Source organism: Haliotis cracherodii, unplaced genomic scaffold (genome assembly GCF_022045235.1).
Source record: "Haliotis cracherodii isolate W230 unplaced genomic scaffold, xgHalCrac1.p SCAF_2, whole genome shotgun sequence".
Taxonomy (NCBI): Eukaryota; Metazoa; Mollusca; class Gastropoda; order Lepetellida; family Haliotidae; genus Haliotis; species Haliotis cracherodii.
This window is the reverse complement of record NW_027266275.1, coordinates 11,027,891-11,051,030: the sequence shown is the minus strand read 5'-3', so window position 1 is coordinate 11,051,030 and position 23,140 is coordinate 11,027,891. Positions and strand designations below refer to the sequence as shown.

General features: G+C 40.2%; 1 protein-coding gene across 1 annotated transcript; it reads right to left on the bottom strand.

Moving 5' to 3' along the window:
- Window positions 1-7,041: 7,041 nt before the first annotated feature.
- Window positions 7,042-12,406, bottom strand: LOC139469766 (E3 ubiquitin-protein ligase TRIM56-like). The gene is made up of 3 exons (XM_071252048.1): window positions 12,257-12,406; window positions 10,935-11,232; window positions 7,042-10,047 (listed from the first exon to the last, which is right to left on the bottom strand). The coding sequence occupies exons 2-3, from the start codon at window positions 11,230-11,232 to the stop codon at window positions 8,432-8,434; spliced, it is 1,914 nt and encodes a 637-aa protein (XP_071108149.1). The 5' UTR covers window positions 12,257-12,406; the 3' UTR covers window positions 7,042-8,431.
- Between the last annotated feature and the right edge of the window lie 10,734 nt (window positions 12,407-23,140).

The window sequence follows — 23,140 nt, the reverse complement described above, 5'->3', positions numbered from 1 at the left end:
GTCATAGGTCTTTGCCATCGGCTTTGACTCGTCTTGCGCACACCTACATATTTTACTGTGTGTGCACTCGAACAGTTAAAATGACAATGTTGGATGTTGGAATGTTGTCAGAGTATTTCCGATATTCACCTACATTGTCAGATCCGTGTCTATTATACCTGTTATTTTGATATAATCCTAACCAAGCCCCTCCTCAACAGACACATCGTTCTGTACACATGCCGTGCCGGAAGTCAGTGCACCATCGGAGATAGTGTCTTCTGATATACACAGCTTCTGTAGCTGTGCGACCAATTTGCTATTCATGATATGTTCAAATCACTTTGTTGAGGTGGTATTTGTTAAGGTGATCATAATATTGTTGATCACTTCTCAGCAATGACATACGATGTGTTAAACACAACACACATAGTAATATGGGTACCCTAATCAAGACTACGTCATGCGTGACTGACGTAACACTGTTATATCTTTCGTATTCATATACTTCCATGAACTAACAGATTTATTATGGTTATGTTTTTAATGTTATGTGAATTATAACAAAGTTTTACATATCTTTCAGGAATTTTTTTGACGTCAAGGAGGCTGGTCTATCTGATGTCATTGTTTTTTTGTCATAGATGCTATACCAAAAACAGCCGTTACGGATTAACGTTTCGTTACATGTTCCTGAAGTCTTTTTATACAAGGAACAACCAGTCATGCCACAGCAAACCTCCCTTGAACAACGAATCTAGGTGTATAACACAGTTGAATGAGAACCCGGCGATGGCTGAGGTTCCAGACGCCCGGCAGATTGTAACAGTAGAAGTATCTCCTGACCTGGTGATGCTGAGAACGAAAGAGTGAAAGATACTCCATCTTCGCCGTTTGGGATCCATCACAACTGATAGCGGGCTGTCGGACATGGGTTGATATCCTGAATATGTCAGGAAAAGTGTTGAGATCAATCGCAACACATGGCAAGCAAGACCTGTTTCATTTTCCCTTTCTGTCTTAGTATGAAGGGCAAGGACAGGATTCTAGTGTCAGACTGGAAGAAGTCTTTGACCTGCGTAGCGTCAGAGTGGAATATCCTGCTGGAGTACGTTCCTGTACGAGACAGGTCTCTGTCCTGGCCTTCAGGCATCACAACTACCAGTACAGGGGATATCCTGCTAGCAGACAGGCGCCGAAACAAGGGGATCCAACTGACGGAGGCGGGGAAGTTTGTCAGTCATGTGATCACATCACAAGTTGAGGTTGACGATTTACGGGGTAAACGTGAAGTGAAGAATTGTTCCTTGTGTGTTTGCGATGGGTCTGGAGTCAACATATTCCCGTTGCCCCGTGCCTGAATATACAGTGACGTGCAGCCGAAGATATCTGGAGCGGTAATAACTTACATACGTCACAATATTCTATACTGCTTCTCCTTCCTTCTTTCTGCCTTCTGTACATATTGTAATTGGATTTTGTAAATATTATGATGTTTTAATTTGGACAATCCTTTGTGGATTGTGAGGGCCAATGCTAAGGTTCATGGATACTGTTTTCTTTCAACCATGACAGATTTAGCATTGTCTGACACAGAGAACAAGATTAGATATGTTTCAGCATCAGCTACAGTACCAGATATTTTAAAAATAGTTTAAGATTTTTCATATTTGTCTTTGAGCCTGGCAAGTCCTGGCAATTTCTTGTTCCAACAATTTGAAGTATACTTATGTTTTTGTAGAATATTTGGGGAGGAGATATTTTTTTCGATAATATCCTCGCCGAAACCCAACCCCTAAGAATATCACATGACTGCGCCCTTACAAATACCTTTACATATAGTGAAATTTGTAGACATTTTTAGCCCTTTTGTTTGCAAGAGCATTATCGATTATGGATCATTTTGGTCACAATAACTGGTACATATACTAGTATTAATATACATCATGTCCGCATCATATTCAGTGTTAATAATGAACATGTTAATAAGTAGCATCATAGCTAAAATATATAGTACACCTTTCTTCCAGTGTTTTGGATAAAGTAGGAAGCATGCTTTTGACAAACTCGTCTTATGGATAAATGTGTATTTTCGAGTGTTAATTTGAGTCAACTGTTATCTTTGGAACAGTGTCTTACTGCAATAGTGTAAATATACCATATATTTCAAAAAGACATCAAATACCATTAAATGCACATGTTATCAATACCCGTTTTGACAACACCAGCTTGTGTGTCAATCAGCCCCTGTATAATGATGCTGGGTTTAATCTGCCCCGCCCACTCCTCCACTGGCCGGCTGGGGTGGGGGACTTTGGTAACTTGTCGACAGAAGGGACAGGGGATCGTCTTGGACCGTACAGCATCTGGTCTGGTTTGGATGTATGCAGTGACACATTTCCTGCAAAATGTGTGATCACACCTCAGTGTACAGGGGTCTGTGTACAGTTCCTGGCAGATCACACAGGTGAGGAATTCTCTCACTTCCCCAATCTGGTATGTCGCTCTCTGGAAAACAAGAATTAAGGTCACATAAATCATTTTTCAATTTTTCAAAAAATATAACTTCGCCCGGCCCTGGAATGGGGCAATTTTGGTTGGCACATACTGAAAATATATTGTTAAGAGCCACTTCGGACTTACCTTCCGCATCAAGCTGACATGATATTACTGAAATACTGTTCAAAGAGGGATAACACCAAACTCATTCACGTGTTGAGTGCATCATTTAATATGTTGAAACGTCTATTATATGATGTCAAACGTGCAATGTGTCTCTGAGAAGTCAATGTTGTTTCTATTCCGAAACAACATGTATTATATGTTGAGTGTCGACCAGGCAAACCAACTGCTGAAATCATGAGCATCGACTCACCTCAGCAGGGTACGATGAGACACAGTCAGCAAGGTCTCACATTGTAACAAACGGTTCATATATTAAATTATCGCTCTTGTGAATTCTTGTTCCAAATTTGATGTCGTTTTTGTTTAAAGCAGGCAAACCCACAGCTGTTGATGTGACGAGCATGCAGTCAAGACGTCAGGGTACGATTAGACAGTCAGCCAGGTCTCACATTGTAACAAACGGTTCAAATTGAGTCGCTCTTGTGATAAGACTTGCCATATATATTCAGCCACAAGTGGGGTAGTCTCTCAGTTAATTAGACTTTAATATTCTGTTAAAATCAACTGGACGATTTAACCAAAAACTGATAAAAATGTGTTCCCAAAATGACTATACATAGTGCTATAGGAATACATTATTCTACATATATTGATATCACGCCAAACGAAGGATTTTAGAAAAGTGGGTCTAAGTATTTGTTCATACTTGTCTTTTAACTAAACTTTCCCTCATAATAGTTGAGGGGCGGTTGGGTAGCCTAGTGGTTAAAGCGTTCGCTCGTCACGCCGAAGACCCGGGTTCGATTCCCGACATGGCTATAATGTGTGAAGCCCATTTCTGGTGTCCCTGGTGTGGTGTGATATTGCTAGAATTTTGCTAAAAGTGGCGTAAACCCATACTCACTCACTCACTCACTCAATAGTTGAACTCATTATCTAATAACTTACTGGCTCTGCTGTTAAAACAAGGTTGTTGTTTCCACACAATTAAGGATTTGCCTTGTAGAGATGAACTAATACTAAATACATGACTTATTGTGACAATGTGAGGTGAGGCTTAATTAATGCCAATAAAACTCACACATGTGTGACATTGTCGTCATTATTTGAAATGCACACGTGTTTTCTATTGTTACACTATCCAGTGTGGGCAGAGGCTGTGTAGACAGGTTGGCTTATTGTGATCATCAGAAGAAACAGTGGCCTATAACAGTATTGTGCATGTGGCTGCCAACTGTGTCCAGTGTCCCCAGTTTATATCTGGAGAGATGGTGACGCTGTGTCCTTTAACAGTATTGTGCATGTGGTTGCCAGCTGTGTCCTGTGTCACCAGTTTATATCTTGAGAGATAGTGACTATATCACTCTATAGTGATAATTGGTCTATATATCTCCACTGAGGGCTGCCGGTTGGCCAGTTAGAAAATGATTTACATTTCTTGATCTCCGGTTGGCTATAAATCATAAAATATATATTTTATGTCTTATCTCTTCATATCATTTACCTCAAAACACATATACTTTGGCGGTGCCACCGAAACATCGACCAATGTTAATTTTTAACCAATGTTTATTAATAATGTGTCAGGTAATGATTTGTATATTATGGAGTTATTCCGTGTTATGTCCAGTGCCAACACCAAACCTGCCTCTCAGTTGTCCCTTGTCCTGTGTTGATATGACGTCTTTCCAGTCACAAGATCAGTATACGCCAAACCATGTGATCTACTTGTGTAGTGAGTGAGTACTAATGTTATCTATGAGATAGGCCTTCACTTTAGAAAAGAAACAGAAAGCAAACGAATAGTGCAGACTCCTTTTCAAGAAGCTTTGAGTGTCTCTGAAGCATTTTTGGTAGAAGTAGTGAACTTTCTGAGCCGAATTTCCATCGTAAACCCAACGTGTTTATGCTCCTCCTTGCATGATGTATATCTTTCAACTGAGTTTTATGGTAGCGTTAACCTGGTACATTGGATCAATACTTATGGGTTTTTAGGACAAATTGTATAAAATGTTGCAGTAAAGTTAAACGTCCTTTCGTAGATTTAAAAACGCAAATGCGTCGGGTAGGTTTCTTGGGTAGGTACATGAACGGTGTAAGAATATATGCTGTTCACTTTCATTGTGTTTCTTCGCGTCTCATGCAGAGATACCTTTCGCTGATATGTTACTGGTCTTCGTCGAATTAAGATCGTATTAAAATTCAATTGATCCCATTTCAGTAATGTTTCAGATAATATTTAAAGATATCAAAGCAAACAGAGAAATACTTGTCATACGGGCTATATCCCTAACTGAATAACCTTGACCTTGTCCACAACGCTGCCAAGTTCACGTGCACAGCACAACTACATTCGCTACACTTTAATATCAGTATGGACATCTCTGAGATGTGCCTGCAATGCTAATCATCAGCAATCGGCGTATCGCGAAGTGTCAAGAATCACGCCACGAAAGAGAAATAACAATCCGGGAATTGTGACTGAAACAACCATAATTTGCAAATTATGAGGAATGAGGAGTTCCAATAGATATTTTCACTGTTTACTTTAGCATGGGAAAATGTGTTTATATCCTGAAACATCAGCAAGGCCTGTTTCCTGATAGACAAAGACTGTCGAAGGTTGACCATGATGTGAGGTTTCAAATTTGTTTGTAAACATAGTAAACACGTAAATTAGTCATTCGAACTATTTTGGCTCTTATTTTTACAAGTTGTCAATTCATTACCCCGTCTTGATTATCATGAGTTCGTTTTCGTCAACATATACAGTGAGTCTCTTGTGCAGGATTAATACACTGTCACAATTTGTTTTCTCAAACACACTCTTATAACATATGTTATAGACCCTTGAAGTGATCATAACTTTGTTATAAATGAAGCTTGAGGCATGGGACTTTCTGACTTTAAAAGGGCAACAATACTCCAATTTTCTGATGCAACGTTAAATTTTAACTCACTTACTCAGCAGATTCCAATAAGCAAGTCAAACAAGTCAAGATTATAGTCCATTATATGGAAACTCTGAATCTGGGAAGAAAAAGCCATCCACTTTTCAATACTTTCAATATTGGAGTGTTGTTGTCCTTTAAAGTTGTCCTGCCCAAGACAACATTAGGGCTGAAAGATGAACACAAATATTGGTGAGGCCAGCTGTCCCATAATTTGGTGAAGTCCAAATGGTTCTGGATATATTGTTGCTTGTGGCAAAAGGGTTCGGGGCATATAAGATAAGGTTGGGGTGGGTCTGCTTGCATTTTGGCATGTAATGCAAACACCTGTTTAGTTCTTTTGTTGTAGTTGTGTATGACGGCACAGTGACAGAACCTGTCCCGGACGTGCAGGTTTTGGATACATTCCATGACGGATCTGTGCTATAGGGAGAGTTACGTAAGAACAAGTAAAAAAACCCGAAGTTATTATAACTGCATGCACAAATCTAATTGTGTTGTTAGACATCATATAATTGTTCCAGATTCCTTGACCGTGTGCTTTGGTAGAATATTCTTAAAGATTTTCAACATTAAGATGTTTTTTGTCAAACCTAACACTTTGGTTTTAGTGTCATGATATGCTCATCATACTAATCTAATACATTAAGCAGGTTCAAAACATAATTCGAACCTGAACAGACAGGTAGATGACTACAAGGGTTGAGATGAGTCCAAATTTTCTACCCAGGTACCCGATTCCCTATTACCTGACCCTACCCAGGTACCCGACCCCCTATTACCTGACCCTACCCAGGTACTCTACACCCTGACCTGACCCGACCAGGGAACCTGCTGTAGGATTCGAGTAGGGTAGAAAATGCCTGATTAGAAATAGTTTACCGGACCCCTGGCAAAACCCCTTGAGATACATGTATGTACGAACTGATCATGCATACACTGAAGTTGACTGAAGCTTTACCTTTACTCAGATATAGAAAAGTGAGAAGGAATATGTGGATCGTCAGAAAGAAATCTGAAACATTAGCGATTTGTGGTGTAGCCATGGAGTTTTATAGTTATTGAACAATATAGCACGTGACTAACTACGGGTCCGGGTAATCTTGTGGGTGCCCAGATCCAACCCAGGACCAACCTAACCCAACCCTAATGGCTAACAAAATAAGTGTACGGGGTGAGATTCTGATTCAACTGTAAAGAGTAATATCAAATGTCTCCAGTGTAACAAAGTACAGCTGACAAGCTTCAGTGGCAGAGAGAAAAGGTATGTCAGTTGATCGTGGCGTCATGGTAACCGATGATGTCACACTGGTCTGCAAAACATTGTGACGCAACTTTAATGTAGCAATACCTCCTGTGGAATCAAGTTATGGATTAAGAATTGACTTCAATATGTTTTTGCGTTTATGGACGTGTAAGTACATGACAGACAATGGTATAGGGTCATGTTTTTTATTTGTGAACAATACATTCTGCTCTTGCTGAGTATAAATACTATATAAAACGATCCAATGATTATGTGTGCGGTACACAAGGGTAAAAGAAATCAATTGAAGTTTTATTCAATAATTTCAATGATTTTATTTAAACTGGGGGTTATGCATATCACGGGTGAGCCACCGCGAATTCCTACGACGTCACGCAAGTAGTTTGCTTATGGGCTCTTGCTAATGTTATTTTAGGTTAACCAATCTAATGCAACGGACTCACTTGCAATTTATTTATTTAAGAATTAACTGAAATATTTATTGTGTTTATGGAGGTATAAATCTAAAAGAACTTGTGTGCATACCATGCGTTCACTTGTTATATACAATCTTTGTATAAAACGCAAAGTGTGCATACCCCTCGAAGCACATAAATATATCTTACAAGTCAACAATAACAACTTCATAAAGACATTAACATAAACAAAGAGTAGACGATTCAAAATATGACACTGTACAGCGCAATAGTGCAACACAAGATCTACCAACTCTATTATCAGCCAGTCATGAAACAAATCCGAGGGTGTGCGTGGCCTAATATTTGTTCAGTTTATGCAGAGTAAACTAAATCTATTTCATGGTCTCTTATAATGGAGCTGACGCAAAAAAATAATTTCATTTTTAGCCAAACACTAACATGGAATCACTTACAGTTTTTTTTGACAATTGAACAATGAAATGAACTATACATACAATACTATTATAATCATTATAGATATGATGACAATTACACAATTGTAGAAGTGTTCCTCCCTACAAGTGGGATGCAGGAGCTCTTTGTTATTAAGTGGCTCACCATAACGTTCCACAAAACAAACTTCATGACATCACAAACATCCTACATGGAACACCCTATCTTCTATCTAGTAAAGTAAAAACATTCTATGACCACGGTGCAGTGGACCACGTACCTCACATCTACTGAATGGAGCTGGGACGAGTCCAAATCTACAGCTCGGGTAACCAACGCGACCCGGGAACCCACTGATGGTCTCAAGAGTTGGGAACTCATTAGTGTCATTAAAACAATATATCAAGTGACCATCCACAGGTCCAAGTAGTCATGTGAGCACTTCAATAACAAGTAAACCATAGCATATCTACTAAGAATAGAGTGACGTATTGGTATCTCTTGAGCAGATTGGGATCAAACCACGGGCTGTTCGCCTTCCCGGCCGACACCGTACTCACGAGAACCCGGAGGCGATTTAATAAAGAGAACCAGGTTGCTAAACACATAATGTGATGTGTAATGATGTGGACATAATGTCAGTGGATACACCTTTGTATGATCATTCACACCCCAATCGTAAGAGTCCATTTTGAGTTGTTATAGTGCATATAACACCAGTGATAGTGATGATTGAAAGCATGCAGTGGTTGATGTGACTACATGAAGTTGATTTCGCGTGTCTGACCTCCACCACATACATAGAGTGTGTCATGTCTATCGACATACAATCCTTTTGGATACCAGTCAATGTCCTGATGATCTGTGACATAATCCCCTGTCTCCGTCAGCCGTACCACATTGTTGCTGTCTGCAACCAGGATGTCTCCTGTTGGAGTAGTTGTGATACCATAAGGGTTGAGTGCTCTGTCTCCAGTAGGGGCGTATCTCCACACAACATCCCCCTCTGACGTCACACATGTCACAGACTTCTTCTCCCAGTTAGACACGAGTATGTTGCCCTTGTTGTTGACACACATGTAGTGGGGGTAGGGAAACAGTGTCTCATTGTTGTGTGTAGTAACTGACCTCAGCACGTGTCCCGCCATATCCAGGATATCAACACATTCCATAGTACCTGCTGCTAGAGATGAAGGACTCAGAACAGCGAGACTGAAGTACCACTTGATTGTTGTAATGGTTGAGAGCAGCACCAGGTAAGGGGTCACTTCTACTGTTACAATCTGACTGGATGCAGGGACAGCAACCATCACCTGGTTCTCCTTCAGCTGTGTTATACCATGGGGAGAGTTATCCAGGGGAAGTTTACTGTGGCATGTCAAGTTGTTTCTGGTGTAGAAGGATTTCACACACAAGTTATTCATGTCAGTGACTACAACTGTCTGTATACCATCAACAACCAGGACTGTGATGTCACATAGATCAGGCTCCACCTCATCACCAGCCATCTTCCCATCTATCACGTCAACTCGCACTGGAGACGGCAGACATGTGCCTTGTTCCTGATATGTGACTTCAATCTTCCCCAGCTGTAGGTCATCTAGGATGTGCTGGACGTTGTCAGTGTCAGGTGTAAACCTGATGTCATCTATTCTCCGTGTGTCTGCTGTGTCTGTGTCCCTGACATCCCCCAACTCTACAGCCCCCGACTCCCAGGCCTGATACGCGTCATACAGGTCCATCTCACAGTCCGATACCAAGGCCTGGTCAATGAACTCACAATGTTGTTTGTACATCTGCATCTCAATCTCTTCAGCTTTAAGTTTCTTGGTTTGTTTGTCTGTAATATCCTTGAATTCATTCATCAGTTGTTTTCTTTTCTGCTTGATATTGGCTATGGCTCTCTCAACAGCAGTTTTAATGTGATTTTCTACTGTTATTTTCTTTTTCTTAATTCTGCCAATTGTCTTGTTTCTTTTCTGAACAATTTTTTGTTTTTCATGTACTTTCTTTGATAACTGTTCAGCGTTTTTTCTCAAGTGGTATTTCATTGTTGGTATCATTGACACTATGGTAACGACAGACTCACATTTCCCGTGGTTAATAACCCAACATGTCTGACACACAGCTTTGTGGCAGTCTTTACATACAAGCTTTATAGCCTCATCCTTGTGTTCCCTGCACATGACCTTGCGTCTCCTCTTCACCTTGACCTCTCCTGAAAGGTCACAGATCTCATGGTCATGTGATGATGGACTTGCACGGTGTATCTTAACACATCTCTCGCAGAGAGACACTTGACACTCAGAACACCATGAGGCTCCCGGAGTTGTCTCCCCTAACTTCTCACACACTGAGCAACATGAAGCGGAACCTGTAAGTGGACATGTCTATAGTTATTTGACATATCAGGACAATATTTATATAAATTAGAAGATTGAGAATCCAGGTAAAATCACCCCCTCTCACCTATTTTCAATGCACGAATAGGGCGGTGGGTGTAGGCTTGGAGTTCAAGTGTTGGCTTGTCACGCCCATGGGTTTGATGTGTGAATCCCTGCATTGGCATAATTAACAGTGGCGTACAACTGAACTCATTCACCTAGCTATGTACATGTAGTTTCAACAGCTACAGTTACTCTTACAAGTGAACAGTTTTGATCACGATTTTCACGGGTGGTAGGGAAGCCTTGTGGTTTAAGTGTTAGCCAGGTTTGATTCCCCACATGAGCAAAATTTGTGAAGCCCATTTCTGGTGTCCCCAGCAGTGATATCGCTGTAATATTGCTGAAGGCGGCAAAAATACATACTCACTCACTCACTCACTGTTATCAACCTGAAACATTCTCTCATTACAAATACCCTTTTCATTAACTGTAATTTGTAGATGTTTTCAGATAATAATATTTTCAAGGGCTTTATGGATGATCTGATTATATTGTATCATGTAAACCGAATCAATCAGCAGGTCAATTAGCATTGCCAGGGCACATTGTCCCGACGTCAAAATATATTGTAAATATTTCTATGCAGTGATTACAGTTGGAGTCATGTTTGTAACAAATGTATATTTTCTGGAGTCGTTTAGTGGAGTCAGTTGGTATCATTGAACATATTATTAACAGCAATACTGTAATTATACTGTATGTTTAAACAAATAATGAGTACCCTTTAACATGCCTTCATTACAAACATGATTCTTATTAATAGATTTCAGATTGTGAAATGAATGTGTAATTCATAATATAATAAACTATTAACCTGTTTTGACAACGTCAGCTTGTGTGTCAATCAGCCCCTGTATAATGATGCTGGGTTTGATCTGCCCCGCCCACTCCTCCACTGGCCGGCTTGGGTCGGGGACCTTGGTAACCTGTCGACAGAAGGCACAGGGGATCGTCTTGGATTGTACAGCATCTGGTCTGGTTTGGATGTATGCAGAGACACATTTCCTGCAGAATGTGTGATCACACTTCAGTGTACAGGGGTCTGTGTACAGTTCCTGGCAGATCACACAGGTGAGGAATTCTGTAACTTTCTCAGCTCGTGACGTCGCCATCTGTAAAACATAAATAACTGTTCACTTTTCCAAGAAATAATTTCAGCTGAAGATGTTTCGTCTTTGTAATGGTGTTACATGTGTTTAGTTTGAGGCAATAACATCTCTTAAGTGTGACTTCGGGCTTACCTTCCATATCAAGCTGACATGCGATTATATAACTGAAATACTGCATAACGCGGCATAACACCAAACGCACTCACCCCGTCAGTAACTTGTGTGCACCACTAAGTATGCTGAAACGCCTCTGTAAGTCCATGTCGAATGAGTAATTTAAATATCATTTCTTGTCACAAAAGTAACCATATCGACCAATCCATAGTGCTACAGAAATAACAGATGCTACACAGCGTGACTTCATGTCAAACAAGGTGTTTCAGAAGCGTGTGTCTATGTATTTGTTTATAATATTGTTTCAATCAAATATGTTCCTGCATTATAGTTTTTTATGAGTTCTGTCATAAGAACAAGCTCGATCGTTGTTTCCACACAATAAAAGATATACCTTGAATAGATGAACCGAAACTGAATATGTGAATGTATTGTGATCATGTGAGATGAGATTTGATGTCAACTTCACTCGTGTAGATGTGGCAGTAAACTGTCATCATTGATGCAAATGCACTTTTGTTTTAATGTTAAAAGCTAACTTTAAAACAACAGGGTCCTGTATTTATGACCTGTAATCCACCTCCGTCAACACCAACCAAGCCTTACTGGTTGTAGACACGCCCCCCCCCCCCCCCCCCCCCCCCCCCCCCCACAGTCACAATACAAGGGAGGCAACTGTGAACGTTAGTATTCAGGACCAAGTCAACATATCTTTATTGTGTCATTTTTACACGTCGACGAATTACTTTGTTAACCTGAATGTCAAACATTTGTAAAACCCCTAACAATAAAAGAAATTTAAATCAATATACTTTACACTTTTTTATTACCTTGGAGCCAACAATTCCTACTTTCGGTTTCTCTTCGTTTAATGTTTCGTGTGTTTTTAAGTTTAAATTTAAGAAATGCATACCTTATATAAGTTTGATGCTGCCGATGTCCTGAATAAACAGGTATACTAGTTCTTCATGTGCACTGTGTGAGATTTAATTGTATGTCCTTGGTGCCTTGAAATAACCAAATCGCGCCTCGGTTCACACCTGTGCCTACGTGTCCCTTTCCTTCCGCATGACATACAAGGGAGGTAACTGCGAAATCTCGACTAGTGGTGATTCATAAGCGATCAAATCTGATGGCAACGTAGGTTCCTGGATCGAATCAAGGATGATTCTTGTAACAACGCAAGAGATCGGCACATTACAATATACACAGAGGGGACATTTTTGTAATATCCTAAGATGTCTTACGCATTCGTATTTGTACAATTATGTGCCAACCTGCATGTAATGTAGTTTGCAGCAGAACAAGAAGTAAGAGGTTGGACCAGCGGTTATGCGGCAGGTGTGGTGATCGACATGTCATAAATGTTACAACTAAGAAATATACCACAGATAAAATAGCTTTCCAGAAACGTAAAACCAAATCATACCAGTATCACTAAGTAATGTTAACGAGAACACCGTCATGTAATGCAAGTCACTGCAAAAATGAAATAATCTTGAAAGTGATATTGGTAACTATTTCATCTCATCTCCGGGGCTTAGTGTGTAATTATAGCATTGTATGCCATATTACCGCGGTAGTTAAATTATAATGGCTCGTAACGGCGTACGTATACAAACTTATTTAATATGTCATATGCAAAATATTCCTTGTTCTTGGTTCAACTTTTATGACACATCAATGAGGATTGATCGATACTGATTTTCTTTACCGAGTTCGGTAAACAAAGCACCTGCCATTAGCGAATGAAGGGCGGGCAGCTCTATATTACAGAGTTATGGCTATGTTGTGGCGTGATACATGTGGATCATGTGGCTTCACTTCCTTATTTGTATTATGCACAATCAGTATGCATACAACCTAAGTTGGGTCAAGGGATTTCGTCTAAACAAATGGGTTCTTTTCTTATCAATAAGTATGGAGGCAGGGGTATATCCACTTCAAATACATTCAAGAAACTACCATGAAAAAGTTAAAGTGTGTATACGTGACATACCACAACGAGTCCTGTATTCGATCATGCAATGAAATATCGTGTTTAGATTTGCATAAGTAAACAGTCGACATGAGTGTGGATTACGAGATTTACCGATACCGCAATAATATAGAGCCCGCGATAATATAGAGTCATACCCTGTAATGATACCAGTCTCATTCAAATCCAATCCTCGTGCTGGCTACTGATTCATAGAGGGCACAAATATCTGGTTTTAATGAGAGTGTAGTGACACCAGGTGCATGTTGAGAGATTCGCGGCCACATGAATTCTTGACTTGATATCTGAGTTTACCTTATTACACAGGAGGCTGGGCGGATCACCAAGGGAAGCTATCTGGTAGTGACCTCTGACACTACAAGGAAGCAGATGTTGAACCAGGCTGACTGCATTTGAGAAGATACCAGTGTACAAGGCAAACTGAAAATACCATTTGGTCCATTTTCTTAGCTATCTATCTATCAGATGCGTTGAAGCTGATATGGCGCAAGGGTTTGGGAATAAATTTTGCTTCTTTGTGTGATGTTTAGTTTCTACTTATTCAAGACTTTCATAAATTATTCAGTCAGCAAATCATATAAATTGAATATTGGAAAATAAACATGCAAATAAATTCCCATGTGGATTCCAGGTTATAACAGAAGGCCACAGTGAAAGAGACTACGTGGATCGTGTGGTCATGCTTTTTTACCTTCTTGATTGTGACGTTGTGACTGCATGGGTTGTTGCTCATAATATCCATCACTAGTTTGTGTGACCCAGTCTCTGTTACCAACAGGCCTCTGTGAAATAGCTGGACATATTGCTGAGTGTAGGGTTAATCATGTAACAAACAAGCCATAGGGTGTGTGGGTTAGAATTGGTCCCAAGTAACCTGTTAGAAATAGGCGACTGCAATGGGTCGTTTGACGTGTTGTGTCACCATCACCGGACATCATGGGGCATTTGTCATAATATCAACCACTGGTTTGTCTTGTCCAGAAAAGCTTTAGCTTATGAATAGGCTGTCAGAATATTGATGGAACAACATACTCAGGTAAATGCAATCATGATTGTGTGTGTTTTATTGTGTTTAATGTCACACTCAGAAATGTTCCAGCTATTTGATGTTGACTTGTAACTAATAGAGTCTGGCTCAGACAACCCAGTGATTGATATTGTGAGCAATGATCCACTCCAACAGGGTACATGAAACACAATAACTCAAGTCACAGAGCCTGACCACCCGGTATCTTTGGTTGCCTTTTACAACCAGCATACGTTACTGAGGACATATTCTAACCTGGGATCCCTGTTGGGATCAACAATGTCATTTGAATTGCCCAACTTATGATGAAATATGTAGGACTCAAGCAAATATGATTGTTTGTTGACAAATTGTTGTTGAGGGCTGCACTCAGCATTATTCCAGCTATGCCTGTAATTAATTGAGTCTGGGCCAGACAATCCAGTGATTGACATCATGAGCATCGACCATGCAAGTAAGTGAGCCTGACCACCCGATCCCGTTAGTCGTCTCTTAAGACAATCATAGCCACCTTTTACAACAAGCATGGGTTGCTGAAGACCCATTGTACTCCGGATCTTCATGGGTACAAACAAGTACGGATGGCCAAAGCATTGAACCTGTGGAAAGAACAGAAAGGTTTCAATCCTGTCTGCATCTAATATTTACGAACTGCTGTAAAAAGCTGGAATGCTGCTGTGGAATTCAGTATTCACTCAAGCCTTTGTGAGTAATTAACTGGACATTTTGACTGGTGCATGTTTCAGAATGGCCAAGGCAAAGCAGGCTGTGCTGAGGGAGAAGAAACAACACTCCCTAAAGAAACAACATCGTCAGACTCCATGTGTAGGCAGTTCATGACCACAGAAGACTGTGTATAAGCAGTGTAGAGTGTGTGTGAGAGTGAAGTCCAGGGTGTGGTGAGGGTGAATGTCGGCAGTCCAAGGACAGCTGCAGGAGGTGTTGATTGAGTCAAGGCGGAAGTTGTGTGTCATCAGATGTGTCGACCTGTGTCACTTCACCTCAGTCAGTTTGTAGCCCTGATAAGAAAGTGAAGTTCTACAGTGTTTGCTTTATGAATTTAATATGGGCTGACGTTTGGAATAGAGTGAAGGATTGATGAAAGCTGAATATTCAGTGCAGAGGATTTTGTGCAACGGTTTCACAAACCAGAGCTCTGCCACTGTCACCATTGCTTTTCTCAAGCACACGACCAGTGAAGATCCGGGGTAGAATAGGTCTTCAGCAACCCATGCTTGCTGTAAAAGGTGACTATGTTTGTAGTAAGAGGCGACTAACGGGAGCGGGTGGACAGGCTCGCTGACTTGGTTAATCCATGTCATCGATCCCAATTGTGTGGATCGATGCTCATGATATCAATCACTGGATTGTCTAGTCCAGACTCGATTATTTACAGACTATTGTCATATAGCTGGAATATTGCTGAGTGCCACGTTAAACAACAAACAATTAATCTCAAGCACACACTTTTGATAGATGTTAGAGACCTCTGAAGTGATCATAACTTTATTACAAAGGAAGCCAGTGGCATGGGACTTCTGTTTCAAGGGGAAACAACACTCCAACTCTCAGTCGTCTTGCAGGCGCCGGTTTAATTCGCCTGTATAATCAACAGATTACATGTAGTGCAGCACACAATCAGTCAAGATTATAGTCCATATGCATAATTTAAATCTGTGAAGAAAATCATCCATATTTCAATATGCTCTTTAAAGTTGCACAACTCTGAATAGCATTAGGGGACAAAGATGAGTGTATATATTGTTGAGTCAGCTGTTACCTAATTTGGTGAAGTCCAAATGGTTCCAGATATATTGGGGAAGGATATGTTGGGGCCATCTAGTGGTTAATGTGTTCGGTTGTCACACCAAAAACCTAGGTTCGATTCCCCACATGGGTACTGTGTGTGAAGTCCATTTATGCTGTACCCCATCGTTATATTGCTGAAGTTTTGCTAAAACCATACTCACTCACTCACTTCAGATATATTGGTGGTGGTAGGAAGTAAATCGGGGCTTTCAAGAAAAGGTTGAGATGTGTCTGCTTGCATTTTTGCATGTAATGCAAACGCCTGTGTTCTTGCAGTTGTGTTTGACATCAGAATCTCAGGACCTGTCCCAGACGTGCAGTACTTGGAGACATTCAATGGAAGGATCTGGGCTATAGGTTGAGTTACATAAGAATAAGTCAAATAATACCATGTGACTTCATACACACATTCATGCACCATGTTCTGCCTTGTGGTTTTTATACAAGCTAGCACACCACAGTACTTATGATATATATTTCCTGGGAGCCACTTGGCTGCTAGCAATATTTTTCTTGGTGCCATTTTGCTCTTTAAGGAGCCACATTAAAATTTAAGGAGCCACATTGATTTAGGCTTACAAAGAATTTATTATTTGAGTACTTAAATAACAAGACAAGACAAGATTGAAAACATTCCAATTGTTCTGATGTGTCTGAACAACAAACTTTGAAAACTTGCCACAATGAGTGAATGAGTGAGTGTGGTTTTACGCCGCTTTTAGCAATATTCCAGCAATATCACTTCGGGGGACACCAGAAATGGGCTTCACGCATTGTACTCATGTAGGGAATCGAACCTACTAGGCTATCCGACGGCCCCTACCACAATGAAGACAAATCATGGAACAATGACCCTTGTCCAAAGACAATAACTGGAATTCACTAAGGCAGTATCCTGAAACAATACTGCTGCTGCCTTTTCCCATTTATTCTACCAGACACACACATTCATAGCAGTTGAAGTAATCTCGGGTATCTAGCATCCCAATGTTGAATTCTCTGATTCCATTATTGCCATTAACATCTGCATCTAATAAACTCTTTTAAAACCTGCTGGCAGTAATTCATATCATCATTCTGTGATGGACAGTTTGAATTAGCTTTTGAAAACATGTCAAATATTCTTTTATGATTTGAACATGCCACCGTTGTGAAAGTAAACTGAGAAATGTGCATGTGACCAGAAATACATAAACTTGTGGCATTACAGACGATAGCATCAGAGGCAGGATAGGCTTTAATGTCGCTGTAGTGAGTGAGTCAGTGAGAATGGTTTTATCTGGCTTTTAGCAATACCCCAGCAATATCACGAGGGGGATACCAGAAATGGGCTTCACACATTGTACCCATGTGGGGAATTGAAGCTGGGTCTTCGGCATGACAAGCGAATGCTTCTACCACTAGGCTGCTACCCCACCGCCCTTCAATATCACTGCAAGGAGTTGCACTCCCCAGGGAAGTCATAATGTTGATATAGATGAGTTTCTTTCAAAATGTGAAATATTTTAGTCCCCAATCAAAGTTTATTAATGGGAGCCACGGACAACCACACAATAAATTAATACAGGTGAACAGACAGGTAGATGGCTAAAAGGGATGAGATGAGTCCAAAATTACTACCCATGTACACGAACCCCTATTACCTGACCCCCTATTACCTGACCCTACCCAAGTACCCAACCCCCTATTTCCTGACCCTACCCGGGTACTCAACCCCCTATTTCTGACCCTACCTGGGTACCCGATCACCTATCACCTGACACTACCCAAGTACCCGACCCCCTATTACCTCACCCTACCCAGATACCCGACCCCCTATTACCTGACCATGTCAGGGTACCCGGTCACCTATTACCTAACCCTACCCAGGAACCTGCTGTTGGTTTCGAGTTGGGTAGAAAATGTCTGATTGTAAATTGTTTTGCCTGACAAAAATATTTACATACATCTATAAAAAGATCTGCATACACTGAAGGTGACTAAAACCTATCTTTACTCAGACATATATAATTCAGAAGGAATATGTGCATTGTCAGAAAGAAATGCGATTTGCAGTGTAGCCATAGAGTTTTCTTGTTATTGTCATTGAACAATATATCACGTGATTAACCAGCTATCCGGGTAATCCTGTGGACACATGGATCCATCTCAGGGCCCGACCCAGCCCTAATGGCTGACAATAATATATGAGGGTGAAATTCTATTTAGAGTGAGTGTGAGTCACCGTCAATATTACAGCCATATCGTGACGAGAAGTTATAATATATTATCAATAAATATAAACCCGTCATCAATGGACAGTAAAATAACTAGAATATCACTGAGTAATCGTTAAAACTAGCATACAACCATAAAAATTATCACTAAATGGCACAATAAAATATAAAAATGCGTTATAGATCACCAGCAATCAAAGTTAGGCCACCATACCAGGGACCATGGGGACTTAAGATTCTTCTGCAACCTACATGGTACCCCGGCAGGACTTACACCATCCCTCTGGCTACTGGCGATGGTCAGAAAGATTCGCTAAACAGTTAAAACCTACACAAAATACTACGATTAAGATCACAGAGAAATGAAAAAAAAATGATACCAGACTTGCCTACCCTCTCAGGGGGTACAATTATTTTACGATACTTCAACCCCCTGTGAATAAACAGCCACTAACAATCTCAGTTATGAATTCATTCTACCAAAATAAAATCACTTTTTATATACTATACATGTTATAATAAAAAACATATCTATTAATTCTATTTTTTTTAAAAACAGATGATTACATAAGCACAGATTTGACTAAAGAGATCCTTTATGGATGTAATTTTGAAATACTTATCTCTTGTGATGGAAAAATCAATGCAGTCAAGCAGGACATGCTTGACCGTGATTCTTTCATCACAAGGGATGCAGAATGGAGGAACCTCTCCTTTCAATAAATATTCGTGGGTATATCTGCAGTGGCCAATATGACATCGTCGCATAATGACCTCTTCAAATCTGGTCTGACAGCCTAAGTAGGTGTAACCGATAGTTGGTTTAATTTCATGTAATTTATTGATACCTACTTGGGTGTCCCACTTCTTCTGCATGAGATCTCATAATCACTGTATGGGATAAGAAGTGGTGTCACAGATTTGTTGAGTGCTGCTTTCGCAGCAGCATCAGCCATTGTGTTACCAATGATTCCAGCATGGCTCGGTAACCAACAAAAAACGATGTCGTATTGGCCAGTAGCAAGATCATTAAACTATTCAATAAGTTTGATTTAAATCGGACGTGTACCAGATTGATCTTTGATAGCTTGAAGCCAAGAGAGTCTGAAAATATAATAAATTGTTTATTGGTTATTGATATATTCTCGTGCTGTGAATATGGCCTTTGCTTCGGCCGTAAAATGGAACAGTTGTCTGGTATTCGGGTTGACATAGTCCTGGATCCAATGACAGTGGCGCTGGCAACAGCGTCACCATCCGTGGATCCATCTGTAAATATAGATTTGTAGGTATCGTATGGGGATCGTAATTGATTATATTCTTGCAGATACATTAGTTGATTTGTTTCAGATTTTTTAAAATTAGTGAGAGAAAGGTCTACTTCAGGTCTGACTAATTGCCAAGGAGGAGTAGACACAAGACGGCATGGAGATATTATATCTAAGTCAATATTAGCATCTGCAATGTGAGACTTGATCCAAATGCCAAGTGGCGGTACAAGTTATGGCTTTTTGTGAAACAGTTCCTCATTGAGAGGACTAGTTATAAGCTGGATTTGATGGGTTTGTACGTAATTTAGTTATTTACTGAAGGGATAATTTTAAGCGGCGCTGTGCAAGCGAGGGCTCATCGGCTTCGACATACAAACTAGCTACAGGAGAGGTTCTAAATGATCCAAGACAGAGTCTCGGTCCTTGATGATGTATGCTATCTAATTTCCCTAAATTACTTTGAGCAGCTCCAGCATATACAATCGAACCATAATCTAGATTAGAAATAATAAGGGATCTATACAGGTGAAGTAAGGTTGTCTGATCCCCACCCAAGCTTAGTATTTGCAACAACTTTAAGTAGATCCGGAGCCTTCAAGCATTTAGTTTTAAGATGTTTTATATGAGGTTAAAACGTTAAGTGGCGATCACAAAAAAAGACCCTAGAACTTGGTCTCCTCAACAACCTTGATGGGGGCACCGTTTAACAGTTGCCCCGGGCCTTTATGCGGTCTATAATGTCAACAGAAATGGATACAATTTGTCTTTGCTTTGGAAAATCTAAAACCATTCTCAAGCGACCACTTTTTAAATTTAGGGAAAGCTGCAGTTGCCTTTCTATTGTGTGCATGTTGTTGCTACGAGAAGATATGTTGAAGTCATCTACAAAGAGTGACCCATTAATTGAGTCATTCAATACCTTGGAGAGACTGTTAATTTTAATCATCAAATACAGTTAGAAATGTCTGGAGACTTGGTTCGGGCAAGTGTTTAAGAAGCTGTTAATGAATATTAACAGCTCAGTTGCAGTATCATGAGCTTGCCCAAGGGCGGTGTTGAGCTCATGTAGTGAAAATACTTCATTGTAATCTTCACCATTATCAGAATGAAAATTAACCTTTTTCTTTTCCTGTTGTTGCTGAAATTTCTGAAATTTAGGATCATAGTTAGATGATGAAGAATGCTTGGCTAAAGTTTCACCTACTTGATTTGCTATGTCAGATTTATCTGTTGATATATCATAACCACCTTTGAGATGTTTAATGCCGGATTTAGAATCCTTACCTTTAATTCTTTGAATCATATTCCACACCTTTGATATAGGTATGCGTGAATTGATTCTGGATATATAATTTCTCCAAGACTGACGTTTATTTTGTTTGAATGTTCGTCTAGCCTTTGCACTATATATTTTTACAATATTTATATTATGGACCGTAGGGTGTCGGCGGAAAAAACTTGTCTGCCTTATTCCTACGCTTTCAAGACATGGTTTGCGCATATGCGGGTTCACAGAGGACTTAGAAATGGTTTCATCAGCTATGTGTTTCAGTTGTTCTTAGAACATTTGAATAGGGTCTGGAATGTTTTAAAAAAGTTTCAGGTTTCAGTGTTTCCAAACAACGAGTTTGAAATAAGGGCCAGTTTGCTCTATTAAAATTCCACCTTGTTGAAGGTGGCTCATCAGTTGGGAGAATAGATTTTAGTACTGTGGGGAAATGGTCACTTCCACATAGGCCATCATGGACAGACCAGTCAAATTCATTTAGTAAATTAGCATATGTGAGTGACAGATCTAATGCTGAATAAGTTCCTGTTGCAGGATGTAAATACGTTTTTGGCCCTTCATTGAATATACTAAAATTATTGTTTGTAATAAAATCTTCAAGGCCTGTTCCCTTAGCATTGGGGCACGGGTGGCCCAGTCGTCTAAGGCGCCGCGATTCGCTGTGCAGAATTGCGTCCCTTGGGCACGCCAGAAACCTATGATTGTGGGTTTGAATCCCGGTTCGCCCCGATTATGTTTTCTAGGTTTGTCAGCACCATACCCGTGCTCGTGGGTTTGACCTGCATCACTTCGGGCTTTCCTCCCACATTAACCTGACACGCCTTGATATAACTGGAATACTGTTAAAAGCGGCGTTAAACCAAACTCACTCACTCACACCCCCTTAGCGTTGGTACCAACACTTCCTCATAGAGGTTTATGTCCATTTAAGTCACCCATGATGACACAGGGTTGAGGGAGTTGGTAAAAAAAAAGAAGATGGTGGAATTTACAAAGAGCAAAGTGTGAAGGCGATGTGAAATGTTCGTCGAACTGCAACGGCTTGAAGATTGGTGGTAAGAGGTATAGCTCTATGAATTATGTCCTGTCTCACTAAGATTGAAGAACCTCCAGTGGCTTTTGCTCCTGGAGGTGAGAAGAGATTATGCATATTATATTTCCTGACATCACATTTATCCGTGTTCTTAAGATATGTTTCTTGTATCTGATGGTTTAAAATCTTGAATTAAAAGCTGTAAATCATTAAAATTATTTCTAAATCCTCTACAATTCCATTAAAGTATGTTGGACGATTGTGTCATGGTGGCTCAATCTGTGAATGCTCACGTACACGTGAGGAGGAAAGACTTCTGCTACTGCTCTGTGACGATGGTGTAACGTCCATGTCCAGAACATCAAAGGAGTTATGGACAACTATCTCTGAAGATGAAGAGTTCCTGGTTGTCTGATTTCTATTAAGCTTTTTTTCTTTCTTTTCTGGTCAAAGGTTGCATGTCTGGTTCTACAGCCTCAGATTCTTTAGTGACAAGCACTTCAGCAGCAGACACCTTATTGTCTAGTTCAGAGAGATTCACAGTTTGGGTGGAAGATGTATTAGAAGTTATGCTGACAGGCTGATCTGACTTTACCGAGGGCAACTCAGTCTGAATAGAGCTTGATGTGTTTTGTGTAGCAGAACGAGCAACAGCTGCAGAATATGTTTTATTCATTGGTGTTGGAGGAGATATATTTTCAACAAGTTTCTTTGCCTCATGAAATGAAATGTTATTTTCATGCTTGACCTTCAGAATTTGTGATTGGGTTTGCCACACAGGACATAGCCTTGAAGAAGCCAGATGTTATCCTTTGCAACTGGCACATTTTATATCTGCATCACAATCGGTGTTCTCATGTTCACAACCGCAACGCTGACAGATCACAGAGTTGTTACAATATTTGGAGCTATGACCGAATTTTTGGCACTTGATTGGGGACATACACCTCCAGCTTTTGACTTTAGCACTGCTGAAAGTGCAAATGGAAACAGATATGTGCTTGACGGGATGATGTCGTCGTCTCTTGATTTCCTCGTAAAGTGTTTGACTGTTGTCACTCCTTTGAGTTTGAGTTCTTCCATAAATTCTTGTTCGGACATGTCGGACAGGCAATGGGCTCTGTCATGAACAATGTCACGAATTCAAAGTTTTG